Raw genomic sequence first — 13,597 nt, 5'->3', positions numbered from 1 at the left:
GTTTGCATCCTCTTGATTTACAAAGGTATTTCAGTTTGTCACTCCCTGGAAGAGTGTGCTGTATTGTCTGAGATCAACACCCCCGCTTACCCTCAGAAGTTGTTCCTCACCAAGACCTCTTTATTTTAGGAGTTAACAGATTTGGGTTGTAAAAATAGATTAGAACTGTTAGACTCAATTAGCCCAGACATTTTATCAGCCCATTCAGGAGAAATAGGAGTCATCCTCAAATCCAATGTGAGAAAATCCACATGTTTAAGAAAGAAAAATTAACTACCAATTCTTAGCTAAAAGAAGCTCCCCTATAAAAACATACTTCGTTGTGGGATTCGGTTCAGGGTAAGCTAACTATTTACATATAACTCAATTTACATAAAAGAACATCTGTTTTTGTATGTTTCACAAACATAGCCCCTGCATAATAGTGTGTACATGTTGCTCACACATCCCATGTGTGATATAATGGTCCAGCTTCGTGTTTGGTCTTCAACAACTGAAAAGATTGCCGTCTATGATGCCAGACTCAAACATGTTATGAGTATACACCACGCCACCGTTAACAAAGGACTTTGGATTTATTGAGCACGATTTGCCCTGAATCTGTTTACATTTTCACTTGTTCCATTTTGGGGAATAATGAGTTGCACATCTTCAACTTGTGTTGAGGTAGTATTCCTCTCTCTTTGCTTAACTTGGGTGTTACAAACTCAAATGTCTAGCATAGAAGGTCAGTCAGGCAGTCTGGTGTAAGCATTGAAAGCATGAGAATGGGTGTCATTCATGGGTGAAAGCATTCTCATGGGTGTCTCACCTGCAGAGAGCAGCCACTCTCCATTTCAGTCCCTTCTGCCTCGCGGAATGTGGGAATGTGAGACTGGCATGGCCAAAGGCTTTGAGTTTTCTCTGGGAGCCTCAAACTTGAATTTTTAAGCATTTTCAGTTCAATCAAAAACTTAAGACTCTGTGCAGAACAAATAGTCCACAGTCTGAAGGTGTCCCATTCTATTTCCAGACACTATAGGTATCCAGCTTATCTCTGTCTTAAATACACTTCTTGTGCATTTCAGGTGTACTTCTGCATGTCTGGGATGTGACGTATGAACCCACAGTCCTGCCTCTGAATTGTGACAGCTTTTAATATTATCATTCTTTCAGATTCCACCCTCACACACTGAAGACTGTTTCAGATTGCTCTGTAATTGTATAGAAATGGCCCCACGTGCTACATGATTCAATTTGCCTTGACGCGAGGCCCAGGCAAGAATACTTGCAGAAACCTGAAATCAGTCTTTTCATCTACTGTCATTACCAGTTATTGGCCTTGAGGGTGAGCAGCCATTTCATGGTCACAGGCCAAACGCTGTCCCTTCTCTCTGCAGCCCTCACTTCACCAGGCTGATAGCGTCCGGGGGACCCGCCACCACGGGCTGGTGGAGAGGCCAGCCAGGACCCGCTTTCACCCTCTCCACCGAAGGTCTGGGGACAAGCCGACACGACAGATATCCTTTCTGGCTCATTGTCTAAGGGCAGCACGAGTTTTGAAATGTTGGAAAGGTTTTTCAGGACTTCTTTTCCCTACAGTTTGCCTTTGGCCTCAAAACCTTCATTTTATCTGATGAATGGAGGCAATAAAAATAAACGAGTTGGAAACTAGAAACATCTCTGCAGCTAAAAATTGGAAAGATCATCTCGGGTATTTACTTGATGAAAACATTGATAGCGCTGAGTAAAGGAACTGAACACAACAACCCATAATTCAGCCCCGTTGCAAGGCCTCCTCAGCATTTTCTCCAGAAAGCAGCCAAGTTGGAGCTAAGCCTGACTTTGAACCAAGGTAGAGAGAGTTAGTCTATCGAGCTAAAACAGACATCCAGATATGTGACTTCATTTTCATTTCTGTTGACCTGGTGACCTGCCGTTAGAACTTACAGAAGAAATTTCATAGGATCTTCTATTTATGGAGTTCCAAACTCAGTAAGTGACCCCTAAGATAGAGAAAGCTGGTAGTTAGGAGAATTCTTATGCAGTGCATATGCCAAATCCTATGCTGTTAAGTAAGTAGGAGTAACGAGAAGGGGATTTTGAATTCCCCTGATAATTTCATTTGTCAGGGGCTGGGGCCCCAAGGGGGTGTGGGGGGCAGCCACCACTGGGCCACCCATTCTGTGCTCACACAGAACTGAGCTGGGTTTTGTGGGAGAGGACGGAGAAGCAGCGTGCCAGGAGGACCGGCGGAGGAAGGCACAGGAAGGCGGGGTGAGTGTTACTGCAGAGCTGAATTCCTGGCAGTGATGGTAGAGCTGGCTCCCGAGAACCAGGAAGTGGGGGGAGGGCACGCGTGTTTGCTGAGCACCTAGCCATGCCAGGCACTGTGCTGGGCAATTGATGTGTCATGTAAGTCCTCAAACTCACTGAGTAGTTCATTTTTTTTTAACCCCTGTTTTCCAAGGAGGAAACTGAGCATCAGAGTCATTTGTCCAAGATTCCAGTGCTGAGGTTGGAAGGGCACAGATTGAGCCCGGGGCAGGCCAGCCCCTGGCGTGGGCCTCTGGCCTCCCTGCTCTGCTGAGTGGGTCAGCCCCAGGACCCGGGTCAAGAAAGGCCCTAGGGGAGGGGTTGTAGGACACACGGAGGGAACACGGCTTCTGCCCCAGGTTTCTTGTAGCTTTCCGTCTGGAGGCAGGGAAGGTTCATTCCGCCCCTCCCTTCCACCCCCAGGGACCCACCCACATTTGGCCCATGAGAGATCCTGACTTCTAGTCTTGTGTATTATGTGACCACTGTCAGGGAGGGTGGAGATGATAACTGAATCTGCAGGTTTTCTCCTGGAGATGTGTACTAGCCTACATAGATCACACGACGGAGAGAATTTAGCGGGTCCTTCCCCTTAGGCTCAGTGCGAGGGGGAGTAAGTTCGTCAAACCATTGTCTAGATTGCTGGGAGTTTTCAAGCAAAAGACTTTCAGTATTTCTTGGCTTGATTTAACAAGGTGTCTTTTCCCAATTTCTCAATTCTGTTTTTCTCCTGTAGGTATTCTAAGTATTATAATACGTATACAACCCATTTATAGCCATGTTTATAAGTTTATATCTGTAGCTATCTCAGATCCTTTTTGCAGTAAGTGGTCTAAGTATGTACCCATACTCCCAGCTTTTTTAACCAAAGGAATAACTTAGAAGAGGAGGGAAGAGGATCGAAGGGAAGAGACAGAGGACATGTTCATTCACTTAAAAACAATGTTAAGTAATTACTAGTGTCAGGCCCTGCGTAGACATTGTAGGTGTAAGGGCAAGTGTAATACGCCCTGTGCCTGCAAGCTACTCACCGTGGTCACAGTACAGTGTGGGGAGCTGTAGCTGAGACCCTTCCAGCTGTGTGAAATTGTAAGAGGGGCAGCCAGGGCTGGTGTTGGGGCACCAGGAAGACATTCTGGAGGTACATCTGAGTCCTGAAGGATAAGCACCAAGTAAGGAGATAATGCATTAGTGTATTCAGCAGGTATCTACAGAGTCCCTTCTCTGTACAAGTACTGTTCTTTTTTGTGTTTTGTTTGTTTGTTTGTTTTTTTAAGATTTTATTTATTTATTTGAGAGAGAGCATGAGCAGGGGGGAGCGGCAGGCAGAGTGAGAGGGAGAAGCAGGCTTCCCGTGGAGCAGGGAGCCTGATGGCAGGACTCAATCCCAGGACCCTGGGATCATGCCCTGAGCAGAAGGCAGATGCTTCACCCACCAAGCCTCCCAGGTGCCCCGTACAAGTACTGTTCTAAGCACAGCAGTCTCCATGGTGAATAAGACGTGTCCCTGCCTTCATGGTTTACAGAGGGGACAGACAGCAAACCGGTAAAAAAATGATTAAGGAAAATGAGTACATGTGGTGGTCAGTGATACCGGGAGAGGAAGACAGCTGGAGAGGGAATGTTCCATGCAGAAAGAATATCTTGTGCAAAGTCGCAGGAGAGATGACACTGTGTGTTTAGGGGACTCTGCCTCCTTCCAGGTGATTTATCCTAGTGTATAACTTGACCTGTGTGCGGGTTACCTTGTGAGGGCCACAGCAAAAAGCAGGTCACTTCCAAAGGGGAGGGGAGGCAAAAACCAAATTAATACACAGGTAAATTCATCACACAGTAGAGGTCTGAGACATCTGTGTGCTCTTCCTCAACACCTAACTGGGGCCTGGGGACTGGACATCTGCTAATTGAGAAAAGCCTCTTGAGGGGATCCCTGGGTGGCTCAGCTGTTTAGTGCCTGCCTTCAGCCCAGAGCATGATCCTAGAGTCCCAGGATCGAGTCCCACATCAGGCTCCCTGCATGGAGCTTGCTTCTCTCTCTGCCTGTGTCTCTGCCTCTCTCTCTCTCTGTGTCTCTCATGAATAAATAAATAAAATCTTTTTTTAAAAAAGAAAAGCCTCTTGAGCTTAGGCCTGTCTGTTGATGGACAGTGCATCTCTTCTGTAGAATCCAGGGACCATGAATTCCCTGTGAAATATAGGAGGAGAGGAATGATTTTATGTCGAAGATAATAATTGATTCAGGAGAACTTGAAGAAAGATCCCATCTTTCCTTTTCATGGCCACACTCATTTGATTTAGAAATAATTTCCTTAAAATGGTGGCCTTTCACGTGGGTGCCTCTTACCTCTTTAACGTCTGCTACCCACTACTTGTCATTTGAAAGTGTTAACACTGGCTTGAACTTCTGTTAGGACAAAAAGAAAAAATGTATTCAGAAGTCTCTTCCTACAGCTGTTTCTTGGCTGGGAAGTTATTCTAGAAGGGGCAGACTAGCTAGACAAGGGTTCAGTCCTGTGATGCAGTCTCACATAAGTTGAACATTGTTTGATAAGTATTCCGGCTTCCTCCCCGAGTGGGCAGCCACAACAGACAGAGCTCTGGCACGGGGAGATTCCTTCTGCGGTGGGCGGCCACCACAAGCAGAGAGTAGGACCCTGTCCAGCTGGGTTCTAGGCTGGGGCCACAGTCAGGATGCAGGAGGGGCACTGCCTGGTCCCTGCCTGGGGCCTGGGCTTGAGGACTCAGAATAGAGGCTCTTCTACCTTTCTGCCAGTGCTCATGCCTTCAGCAGCCCTCCTCACTCCTTGGGGGCAGCAGACAGCTCCCAGACCCCATCTTGCTGAACTTCTGCACAGTTGACCTACACTTGCAGCAGACGCAGTATTATCTTAAGACCTGCAGATTATATACATTGAAAAAGAAGGGGACACACTGAAGAATCATAACAAGTGCCTTCCTCTAAATGTGTCTTGAGAGAGAGAAAAATAAACATCTGGGAAAATTTCTGATGTATATTCCCAACAAGGTTCAAGAACGTATTGCGTCTGGGAAACTGGTGCAGTTTGCAGAGAGAGGCATAAAGACCTTCCAGAGTTAGGAATGGCTTTCCTCTTTGGAACAGGCTTTGCTTTGATTCTTTTCATATGATGAGATGACAATTTTAGGGCACTGGTTTGTAGAACACTGTTTCTCTGACGTGTGTGGCCTGTTAGGTTTGAGGAAACACTCCTCTGTGTCCACCCCCTGAGCTTCATGGTTCAACTCAGAGCTCCAAGAAGCCCTGTCATTAAGAAACGTCCTCTTTTTCCCCAGGACTAACAAAATTTATTTGAGCACAAAACCCCATTTTTATCTAACACCCAGCAGTGATTTCCATTGTAAAGGACAAGAAAATGGCAGAGATGTGGAGTTTTCAGGGGAAAGTACTCAGACTTCAAAATTGCACATGCCACCTAGTTGTCACTCACATGCCAAGGGAAACAGGTCCTCCCACACGCAAGAGCTCCTACACTTCCCTGAACATGTGACTTTAGGATGTGTTCTAGCAGGACATAGTTGGAGGATGAGGGACAAGAGGAAGTAGCATGATGGTGAAGACATGGTTGAGAAATTAGGAAGGAACCAAATTGTGATGAGCTTTATGTATTAAATCTGACCCTGGAACTCGTCTCAGTGGATGGGTTTCTATTGAGCAGACTCGGAGTTCCCATGGCCCGCCAGCTGCACGGAAGGGCACAGGCCTGCCTCGCCACCTCTGCCCCTGGTAGAACCCGGAGTTCCCCGGGCTATGAGAGAACATGGCCAGCTTCCAGGCTGCCTCTAGAAGGGCCTCCCCTGAGCCTGGCCTCAGGTACACTTAGCACATGGGAAGAGGAAGCCAAAAGAAGAAGCCTGGCTGTGCTCTCCCAGCCACAAGGCAGGCAAGGACAGAAGAGAGACGCTGTGGCTCAGTGACCCCACCCATGGGTACGTGGGCCAACAGATGTCCTGTCTTATTGGCAGAAGAGCTACTCCCCTTCCTTTGGGGAAGAGTGAGTAAGAAGCTTCCCTCTGACACTGCCTATATGTCGGTGGGCTGAGAGGCAGGCACACAAGGAGGAGCTTCCTCTCCAGAACCTTGGGCACCTGGGGAGCACTGTGGTCCGTGAAATACGGTGGCACACAGACTAGTAAAGGGGCAGAGGCGAGGGAGGAGGAAGAGTTGGTTTTCAGGTAGAGTTTCAGGTACTTTAGAGGTAAAGCTGAATAGGTGGCAGGAGGAGACTCGGACCTGGGGTTCATGTGCTGTTGGCAGTGGGGGGCACGAGCTTGTGAGTGACTGCACAGCCAGAGTCTGGTGTGGGGTTGCCCCAGGTGAGCTCAGGTGGGCCCAGCCCTGTGTCCTCAAGCACCCCCCTTACCCTCCGTGTCTCCAGCCTCCTGTGCTGCTGCCACCCCTTGCCCCCGGTGTGGCACCCAGCAACTCTGGGGTCCTTCTCCCCGGCCTGTCCCTATACCAGCAGTGTGGGCCACGAGGCTACAGAACTCAGGGAACGGCAGGATGGGAGGCAGAGAAGCTGGAGGGGAGTGCACTGGGGGCACTGGGTGGGGGCAGATGCAGAGGTGCAGGTTTGGACGTTTTTAACCTAGGCTGACGGACTAACAGGGCCGTGGCCACCCAGCTTGTCTGGCTCCTTAAAAACCCTGGTGCCAGCTGCTTTTCTGTTCGCTTGTTGGCAGCTTGTGGGCATTCCAAAAATGTTGAATTCGTGGTAAATTCAAGTTTACAAATAAGGCTGTTTTTCCCACTTTTACGTTGTTGGACCTGTCAGTGTTGTGGAGTTGTCCAAGCCACCCAAATGATGCTTTCCAAAATCTTCCGAAGAAATAACCTTTTCTTGGTTTCCCTCCAGTTGACTTCAACTGTAAGCCACTAACATTAGTGGTCCTCTTGATGCCAACAGTCCTTGGGTTTTTAAATATTCAGTAAATGTAGTGTGACAGAATTAAGAATGCTCACAGGGCACATCTTTTCACTCCTAATGCCTCAGCCTGTTCTTCCTAAAAATCCCAGCTGGGCATGGCAGGTTGCCTGGGCCCCAGTGCCTCGGGAGGCCAAGGGGGCCACAGCTTGAGCTCAGGAGTTCTGGGCTGTGGTGCACCATGCCGGCCAGGTGTTCAGGCTGAGTTCGGCACCAGTACAATGGCTAGCAGGAGTGGGGGGCCCACCTGACTGCCTAAGGAGGGGTGAGCCTGCCCAGGGTGGAACAGAGCAGGTGCACAGGGGGATTGATTTCTCCTGTCAGGGCCATTACGCCTCAGCCTGGGCAACGTAGTGGGACCCCTGTAAAAAATAAATTTCAGGAAATCACTACATGTTCATGTTGTTAATATACATCAGAAAGGCTAAAATGCAAAGTAGAACCTCAACATTGAAATGATTGGTGTTTGATCATGATGTTGCTATTCTGTCCCTGTGCACTGAGTTGTGTTAGTGTACTAGCTAAGGGACTTAAGAGAGCATTGTATCGAGAGAAGCAGTAACCTCTTGCTTCATGAAATTATACTTTTTTGGACAGAGATTCACCAAATTCTGCAGGAACAGAAAAATAGATAACCAGAGGTGGTGAGAGTCAGTGCCTCCTTGCTCACGGCTCTATTGGCAAAGATGCTGGAGTGCTTCATCTCTTGGGGAAGCTTCTTATTTTGTGATCACCTTTGCCTCTCCTGTCCCCTCCTGTGGCATATTCTGGTTTGGACTTCATCTACATGAAGCCCAATAGTTAACATTGAAGAAATGTTTATCTTTTTGAAAATAATCTCTTCTACTGTATTGACTTCGATTCAGATGAAGGAATAAGCTAACTGGATAAGACAAAACCAATACACAGGAAGTGAAACTTGGGATCATAACACTTCTCCTGGCAAAGGAGGCCTTTCACACCAAATCACTGAGAACCTGTTCATGCCACATTGTACTCATCCCAGATTCTGGCTCACCTGAGACAACCAGTCCAGACCTTCATGATAAGGCCCCTCCATTCCCTCCTGAGTCCAAGCAGGTGAGGGCTTCTACATAGAACCATTAAGGATTTTTTAGCAGGAGAATATTATGATTTTTTTTAAATTTAAGATTTGTTTATGTATTTTTATAGAGAGAGAAAGAACAGGGGGAGGGCCCAGAAGGAGAGAGAAACCCAAGCAGACTCCACACTGAGGGCAGAACCCAACGCAGGGCTCCATTTCACTACCCTGAGCCCGTGACCTGAGCCAAAACCCAAGTTAGTCACTAAACTGACTGTGCCACCTAGGCGGCTCATGGTTAAAAATATTTTAAGAAGACTGTTCTATTAAAAAAAAAAAAGACTGTTCTATGGTTGTAATTAACTAAATTAACCAAACAGCTCTACTGCTCTCAGCATGGATAGTGTAGCATCACATGTGTTTCACTGTGCATCTGGAATATGTTCCAAGGCATGCCAGACCCCGTGAAGAATACAGAATTTATAGAATGGAGCCCCTGACAACCTAGGGAGGTTAACATTTCTCCACAGATTTAATGCAGCTCTTTTGGTTATAAGTAATAGGAACCATCACCTTGATAAAAGGAAACTCACTGGCTTATACTGGAAGCACAAGTCTAGGTCCAGGGGTTCATACAGTAGCATCAAGAGTGTATCTGTGAGGTGCCACATCTGTGTTGACTTCCTGGTGGACAGGCTTTCTCTTCTTGAAGAGCTTTTACATGACTCTCAGGTTCATCACCCTGACTGAGGGGACTCCCTTTTCTCCCCTTGAGACACTTCTTGGGCTGGTTTGTGCCATGAGCCCATCCCTGAGCCAATCACTGTTTCCAAAGGTATAAGATACAGTAGAAATACTGAGCCTGGTATATCCCACAGGACAGAGGGGCCTATGCAGAACGATGGCCTTACTACCAGGTTTGGGGTGAAAGGTGGGAGCCATTCTTCAAAACAAAAGATATTACACAGGCAAAAAAAAAAAAAAAAAAAAAAAAGGCCCCACATGAATCACACAAAGATGGCACTGGTGGGAGGAATAGGCTTTCCAGAGGAAGTTTATCAGAGAAAGCATGGAGGAAGAGCTATTGGTGTAGAACGAGAATAACCAGAAACTTGGATGTTTAACTCTCCATAATTCTGGCTTATTCATTCTGCTTCACTTTTTCATTAATTTCATTTTTCCTTTACTAAATAATTTCACTTTGATGGTAGTACTTTCGGAGCCAGTTACTCCTCACAGCCCCTGGATGAGAGTTGGCCAAGGTAAGCAAGCTGTTTTCAAAGATATGGTGGGGTGGGCCATGTTGTTTGTCGATGGTTTCATTTTATTTTATCCACCCTGAATATTGTTTTAGAAATATCTGATATAAACCATAGAGTCTTGTTTTTTCTCTCTCTTTAAGATTTTATTTATTTGAGAGAGACAGAGCACACAAGCAGCGGGGAGGGGCAGAGGGAGAGGGAGAAGCAGACTCCCTGCTGAGCCAGGAGACCCATGTGGGACTCAATCCCAGGACCCTGGGATCATGACCTGAGCTGAAGGCAGATGCTTAACCAACTGAGCCACCCAGGTGCCCAGAATCTTGTTTTCTCTTAGAAAACTTAGGTCTTCCAGATAGAATCCTAAATACATATGGAAATCTAAGATGAAAAATCTTTTTTTTTTTTTTATGATAGTCACACACACAGAGAGAGAGAGGCAGAGATAAAGGCAGAGGGAGAAGCAGGCTCCATGCACCGGGAGCCCGAGGTGGGATTCGATCCCGGGTCTCCAGGATCGTGCCCTGGGCCAAAGGCAGGCTCCAAACCTCTGCGCCACCCAGGGATCCCGAAAAATCATTTTAAAAAATCTAGATCTTCATCTTTAAAATCAAACGGAAGCACACTTGGACTACATCTACCGTTAAGATACTCTGATTTGGGGGCAACCCCGGTGGCGCAGCGGTTTAGCGCCGCCTGCAGCCCAGGGTGTGATCCTGGAGACCCTGGATCGAGTCCCACATCAGGCTCCCTGCATGGGGCCTGCTTCTCCTTCTGCCTGTGTCTCTGCCTCTCTCTCTCTGTGTCTCTATGAATAAATAAATAAAATCTTAAAAAAAAAAAAGGATACTCTGATTTGGTATTCGTATGTTTGAGACGTAAAATAACTGCCTTTGCTCAGGGTGCCTTAGTAAGCCGTTGGAAAGAATGAAAGAATGAAAGATTTAATAAGCTTCTCAAACTGTAATTTACACAGTGGATTTGATTTAGGGTCTCTGAGTATTTTTGTATACAGGGTATATACAAAAAAAAAAATCTGAGGTTTTTTTCTTTTTTAAATCTGAATATTTTTGAGTATAGAAGGTTATAGAACATAAAACTAACTGAAAAGACTGGTATATCCATTGCTTGTGTGGTATCATTCTCAGATCACCAAGTCAGATTAGGAGACATTAAAAATGTACATATCAAAAAAAGACATTCACAGTGTTCTCTGTGTTGAGGTTGACTTTCCATCTGTTCTCTGGGCCAATCCTGATTGAGCACATACTGTGAATAATATAGTCAGGACCTGGGAAGTCCATATGAAGATGAATAACAGGGGGCTTCTGCCCCTAGGAGGTTTTCAACTACCCTCAGGCATCCCAGGATCCAAGGTCACGGAAGAAATGCAGTATTGTAATTTAATTCATAAAAATCTCCAAACTGATACTTTGAAAATGTGTATCCAAGAAAAATATGTCTGCAGCTTCCCAGAGACTGGGAAGCTTCCCAGATTAGTTAGAGTAACATTTTCATGAACCCGGCACCTGTGCCAGTTCTGTTTGTCTTCGTGGCTGTCTACATGGAAAGACAGTTTTTGCCTCCAGGATTCCGGGGGTGCCCCCTCACTCTCAGGGTGTGTCCTGAGTGGTAACTCTCCACACATCTGGACAAAGACCTCATATTCCCTCTAGAGGAACCAGTTATAGATTTGAACTATTTCAAAGGTGTTCGTCTGCCCTTTTTAAGACAAAACAAAACCAAGCCTCCTATGCCCAGCTAGCTAATCCTGTTCTCATGGATTTGTGGTAGTTTTTAAAGATTTTATTTATTTATTCATGAGAGACACAGAGAGAGAGGCAGAGGGAGAAGCAGGCTCCCAGGGGGAGCCTGATGCAGGACTCTGGGGTCCTGGGATCACGACCTGAGCCAAAGGCAGATGCTTAACCACTGAGCCACCCAGGTACCCCTGTGGTGGTTTTTAAACATGGAAATCAGGACTCATAGGAATCAGAGAGATCATGGAGTCTGACCTCCTTTTAACAATGTTGAGCAAAATGAATGAGGCGTGGAGCATTTGAAGTGACTTTCCCAGTCTGTGCAGCCAGGTGAGTAGAAGAGCCAGTTCTCAAACTCAGGCCCGAGGCTCCCCTTTGCTCCTGTGAATTGAACATCTTTACTTTTTATGTCATTCTGGTTTTTTTTTTAAAGGCAGCAGCACCCTTGGAAAGAAGAAAAGCATCCTGGGTTCAGGCTGACATCTGCACTTAACAGGTACCTGGGTTGATTGCTAGTGGAAAGAAATGTAAAGAAGAAGACCATTCGATTTGATTGTCCTGATGTTCTTTTTATATCTTCCAATTGCTAGAGATTATTCGTGTCACCTGTGTTTATATGAAGTATTTTTTTTTAAAAAAAAGCCTGACTCTCCCACCATTTACTGAATGTCCGCACAGACAGTACAGAATACATTGATGGGGTCCCAAGGGTAGTGACTATGGGGTTGGCTCTTACCTTGTGACTTTGAGTAAGTTACAGCTTGTTGCTCAGTTTACTCACCTAGAAAAGGAAGATAATAATACTGCTGTTGAGGAATGGTCATGAGGATCATATATGATCTATAATAAACAGGGAAGCATTTGCACTCCCCAGCCTTAACTAGTATCTTGATCACTCTGGGCCCGGCTCCAGTGTAAGTGTTCTACATAGGACATTTTTTTCAATCCTGACAGCATCCTTCAAGAATGAATATTATTTTCTGTTTTAAGAGATTAAGTGATACACGTTGTCCAAGGCAACGTAGCTAACATGTGATGGAACTGGGATTAAAAAAACCCAAACATTCATAGTGCAAAATACAAAACATACACAAGAGAGAAAAGCATTGCCAGTGCCCACCCTTCCACTTTTGTCCTTATCCACACATTGCCATCTCCTTTCTTCCATACACCCCCCAATCCCACCCCACCCACCCCTGCTAGATAGAGTATTGCACCTGTAAATACCTCTAACAGGAAAGGTTGACAAACTTCTTTTAAAGAAAACACAACCACAGTGCCATTATTACACTTAAAATCAACAGCGATTCCTTCATATTATCCAATACCCAGGCTGTTTTCAGATTTTCCTCGTTGTCTCTCGACATTTAATTGATGTTCTCTTACACCTCTTTGAATCTATAAAGGAGCTGAAATCCAAACCCAGGGGTCTCTGATCCCAGGCCCTGTGGTCGTCCTGCTGTCTCACACAGGTTGCAAACTGCCTGTGCCCTCATCAGAACACGACACCACCATGGTGCCCAGTCAGGCCACATGGCTTAATGGCCATGGGAGGCTGTTACCTGGAATAGACCACAGAGTAGCATTTTGGGCTCATTTGAAGTCTCTCACAAATTCTTTTTATGGCAGATAGTTTGAGCCTTGGATGAGAAAAATAAGTAATTATCTCTTAGAGTTAAGGTTATGTAGAATGTGGAGCCATCTGGGAGAATTTCAGAAATTTGTTGTAGATCGATGGTTCCCAAACTTTTTGTCTTAGGACTCCTTTACAGCCTTAAAAACCACTGAGGCCCTCAAAGAGGGTTTGCATATATGGCTGTCCCTAATGGTGTTTATCTATTGCTATTAGAAATTAAATTAAGAGATTTATAAAAGATTCTTGCTAATTTAGAAATTTTAAAAATTGCGATTATAATCTCATTACTGTCAACATAACAGATACCTTCTTTTATACTTTCTAAAACAAGAATTTACTGAGAAGAGTGGCATTCTTGTACCTTTTACGAATCTTTCAAAGATAGCTGGATCCTCTGTGTATGCATTCTGTCAGTGGCGACCTTACAACATCACATATCTGCTGGAAACTGCAGTGCTCATAAGAGAATGGGAGCAGAAGGGCAAAGCACATCTAGTATTATTTTCAAAGCCATCTCGACCTTGCAAGCTCCCAGAACTGCTGCTGTAGATGACCCTTCATATACAAGAGGGTTTTTTTGTCCGATGGAGAGAATCTGGTGCAGAGAATGTACTGGTCCCAGCTGTCCTCTGAGTTGCAGGAGA

At 45.7% G+C, this 13,597-nt stretch overlaps 1 protein-coding gene across 2 annotated transcripts in view; it reads left to right on the top strand.

Annotated features, from left to right (window-relative positions):
• The window catches only part of CRTC3 (CREB regulated transcription coactivator 3), a 100,054-nt gene that overhangs the window by 57,932 nt on the left and 28,525 nt on the right, over positions 1 to 13,597 (top strand). For both annotated transcript variants that reach the window (XM_041751536.1, XM_041751535.1), the window contains exons 3-5: positions 1,380 to 1,499; positions 9,499 to 9,560; positions 11,751 to 11,813. In XM_041751536.1, coding sequence (XP_041607470.1) covers positions 1,380 to 1,499; positions 9,499 to 9,560; positions 11,751 to 11,813 — 245 coding nt within the window. The remainder of the gene's footprint in view (positions 1 to 1,379; positions 1,500 to 9,498; positions 9,561 to 11,750; positions 11,814 to 13,597) is intronic.

This window comes from Vulpes lagopus, chromosome 4 (genome assembly GCF_018345385.1).
Source record: "Vulpes lagopus strain Blue_001 chromosome 4, ASM1834538v1, whole genome shotgun sequence".
In the NCBI taxonomy this organism is placed as follows: Eukaryota; Metazoa; Chordata; class Mammalia; order Carnivora; family Canidae; genus Vulpes; species Vulpes lagopus.
The sequence above is the reverse complement of the archived record's forward strand: the minus strand, read 5'-3'. Positions and strand labels throughout refer to the sequence as shown.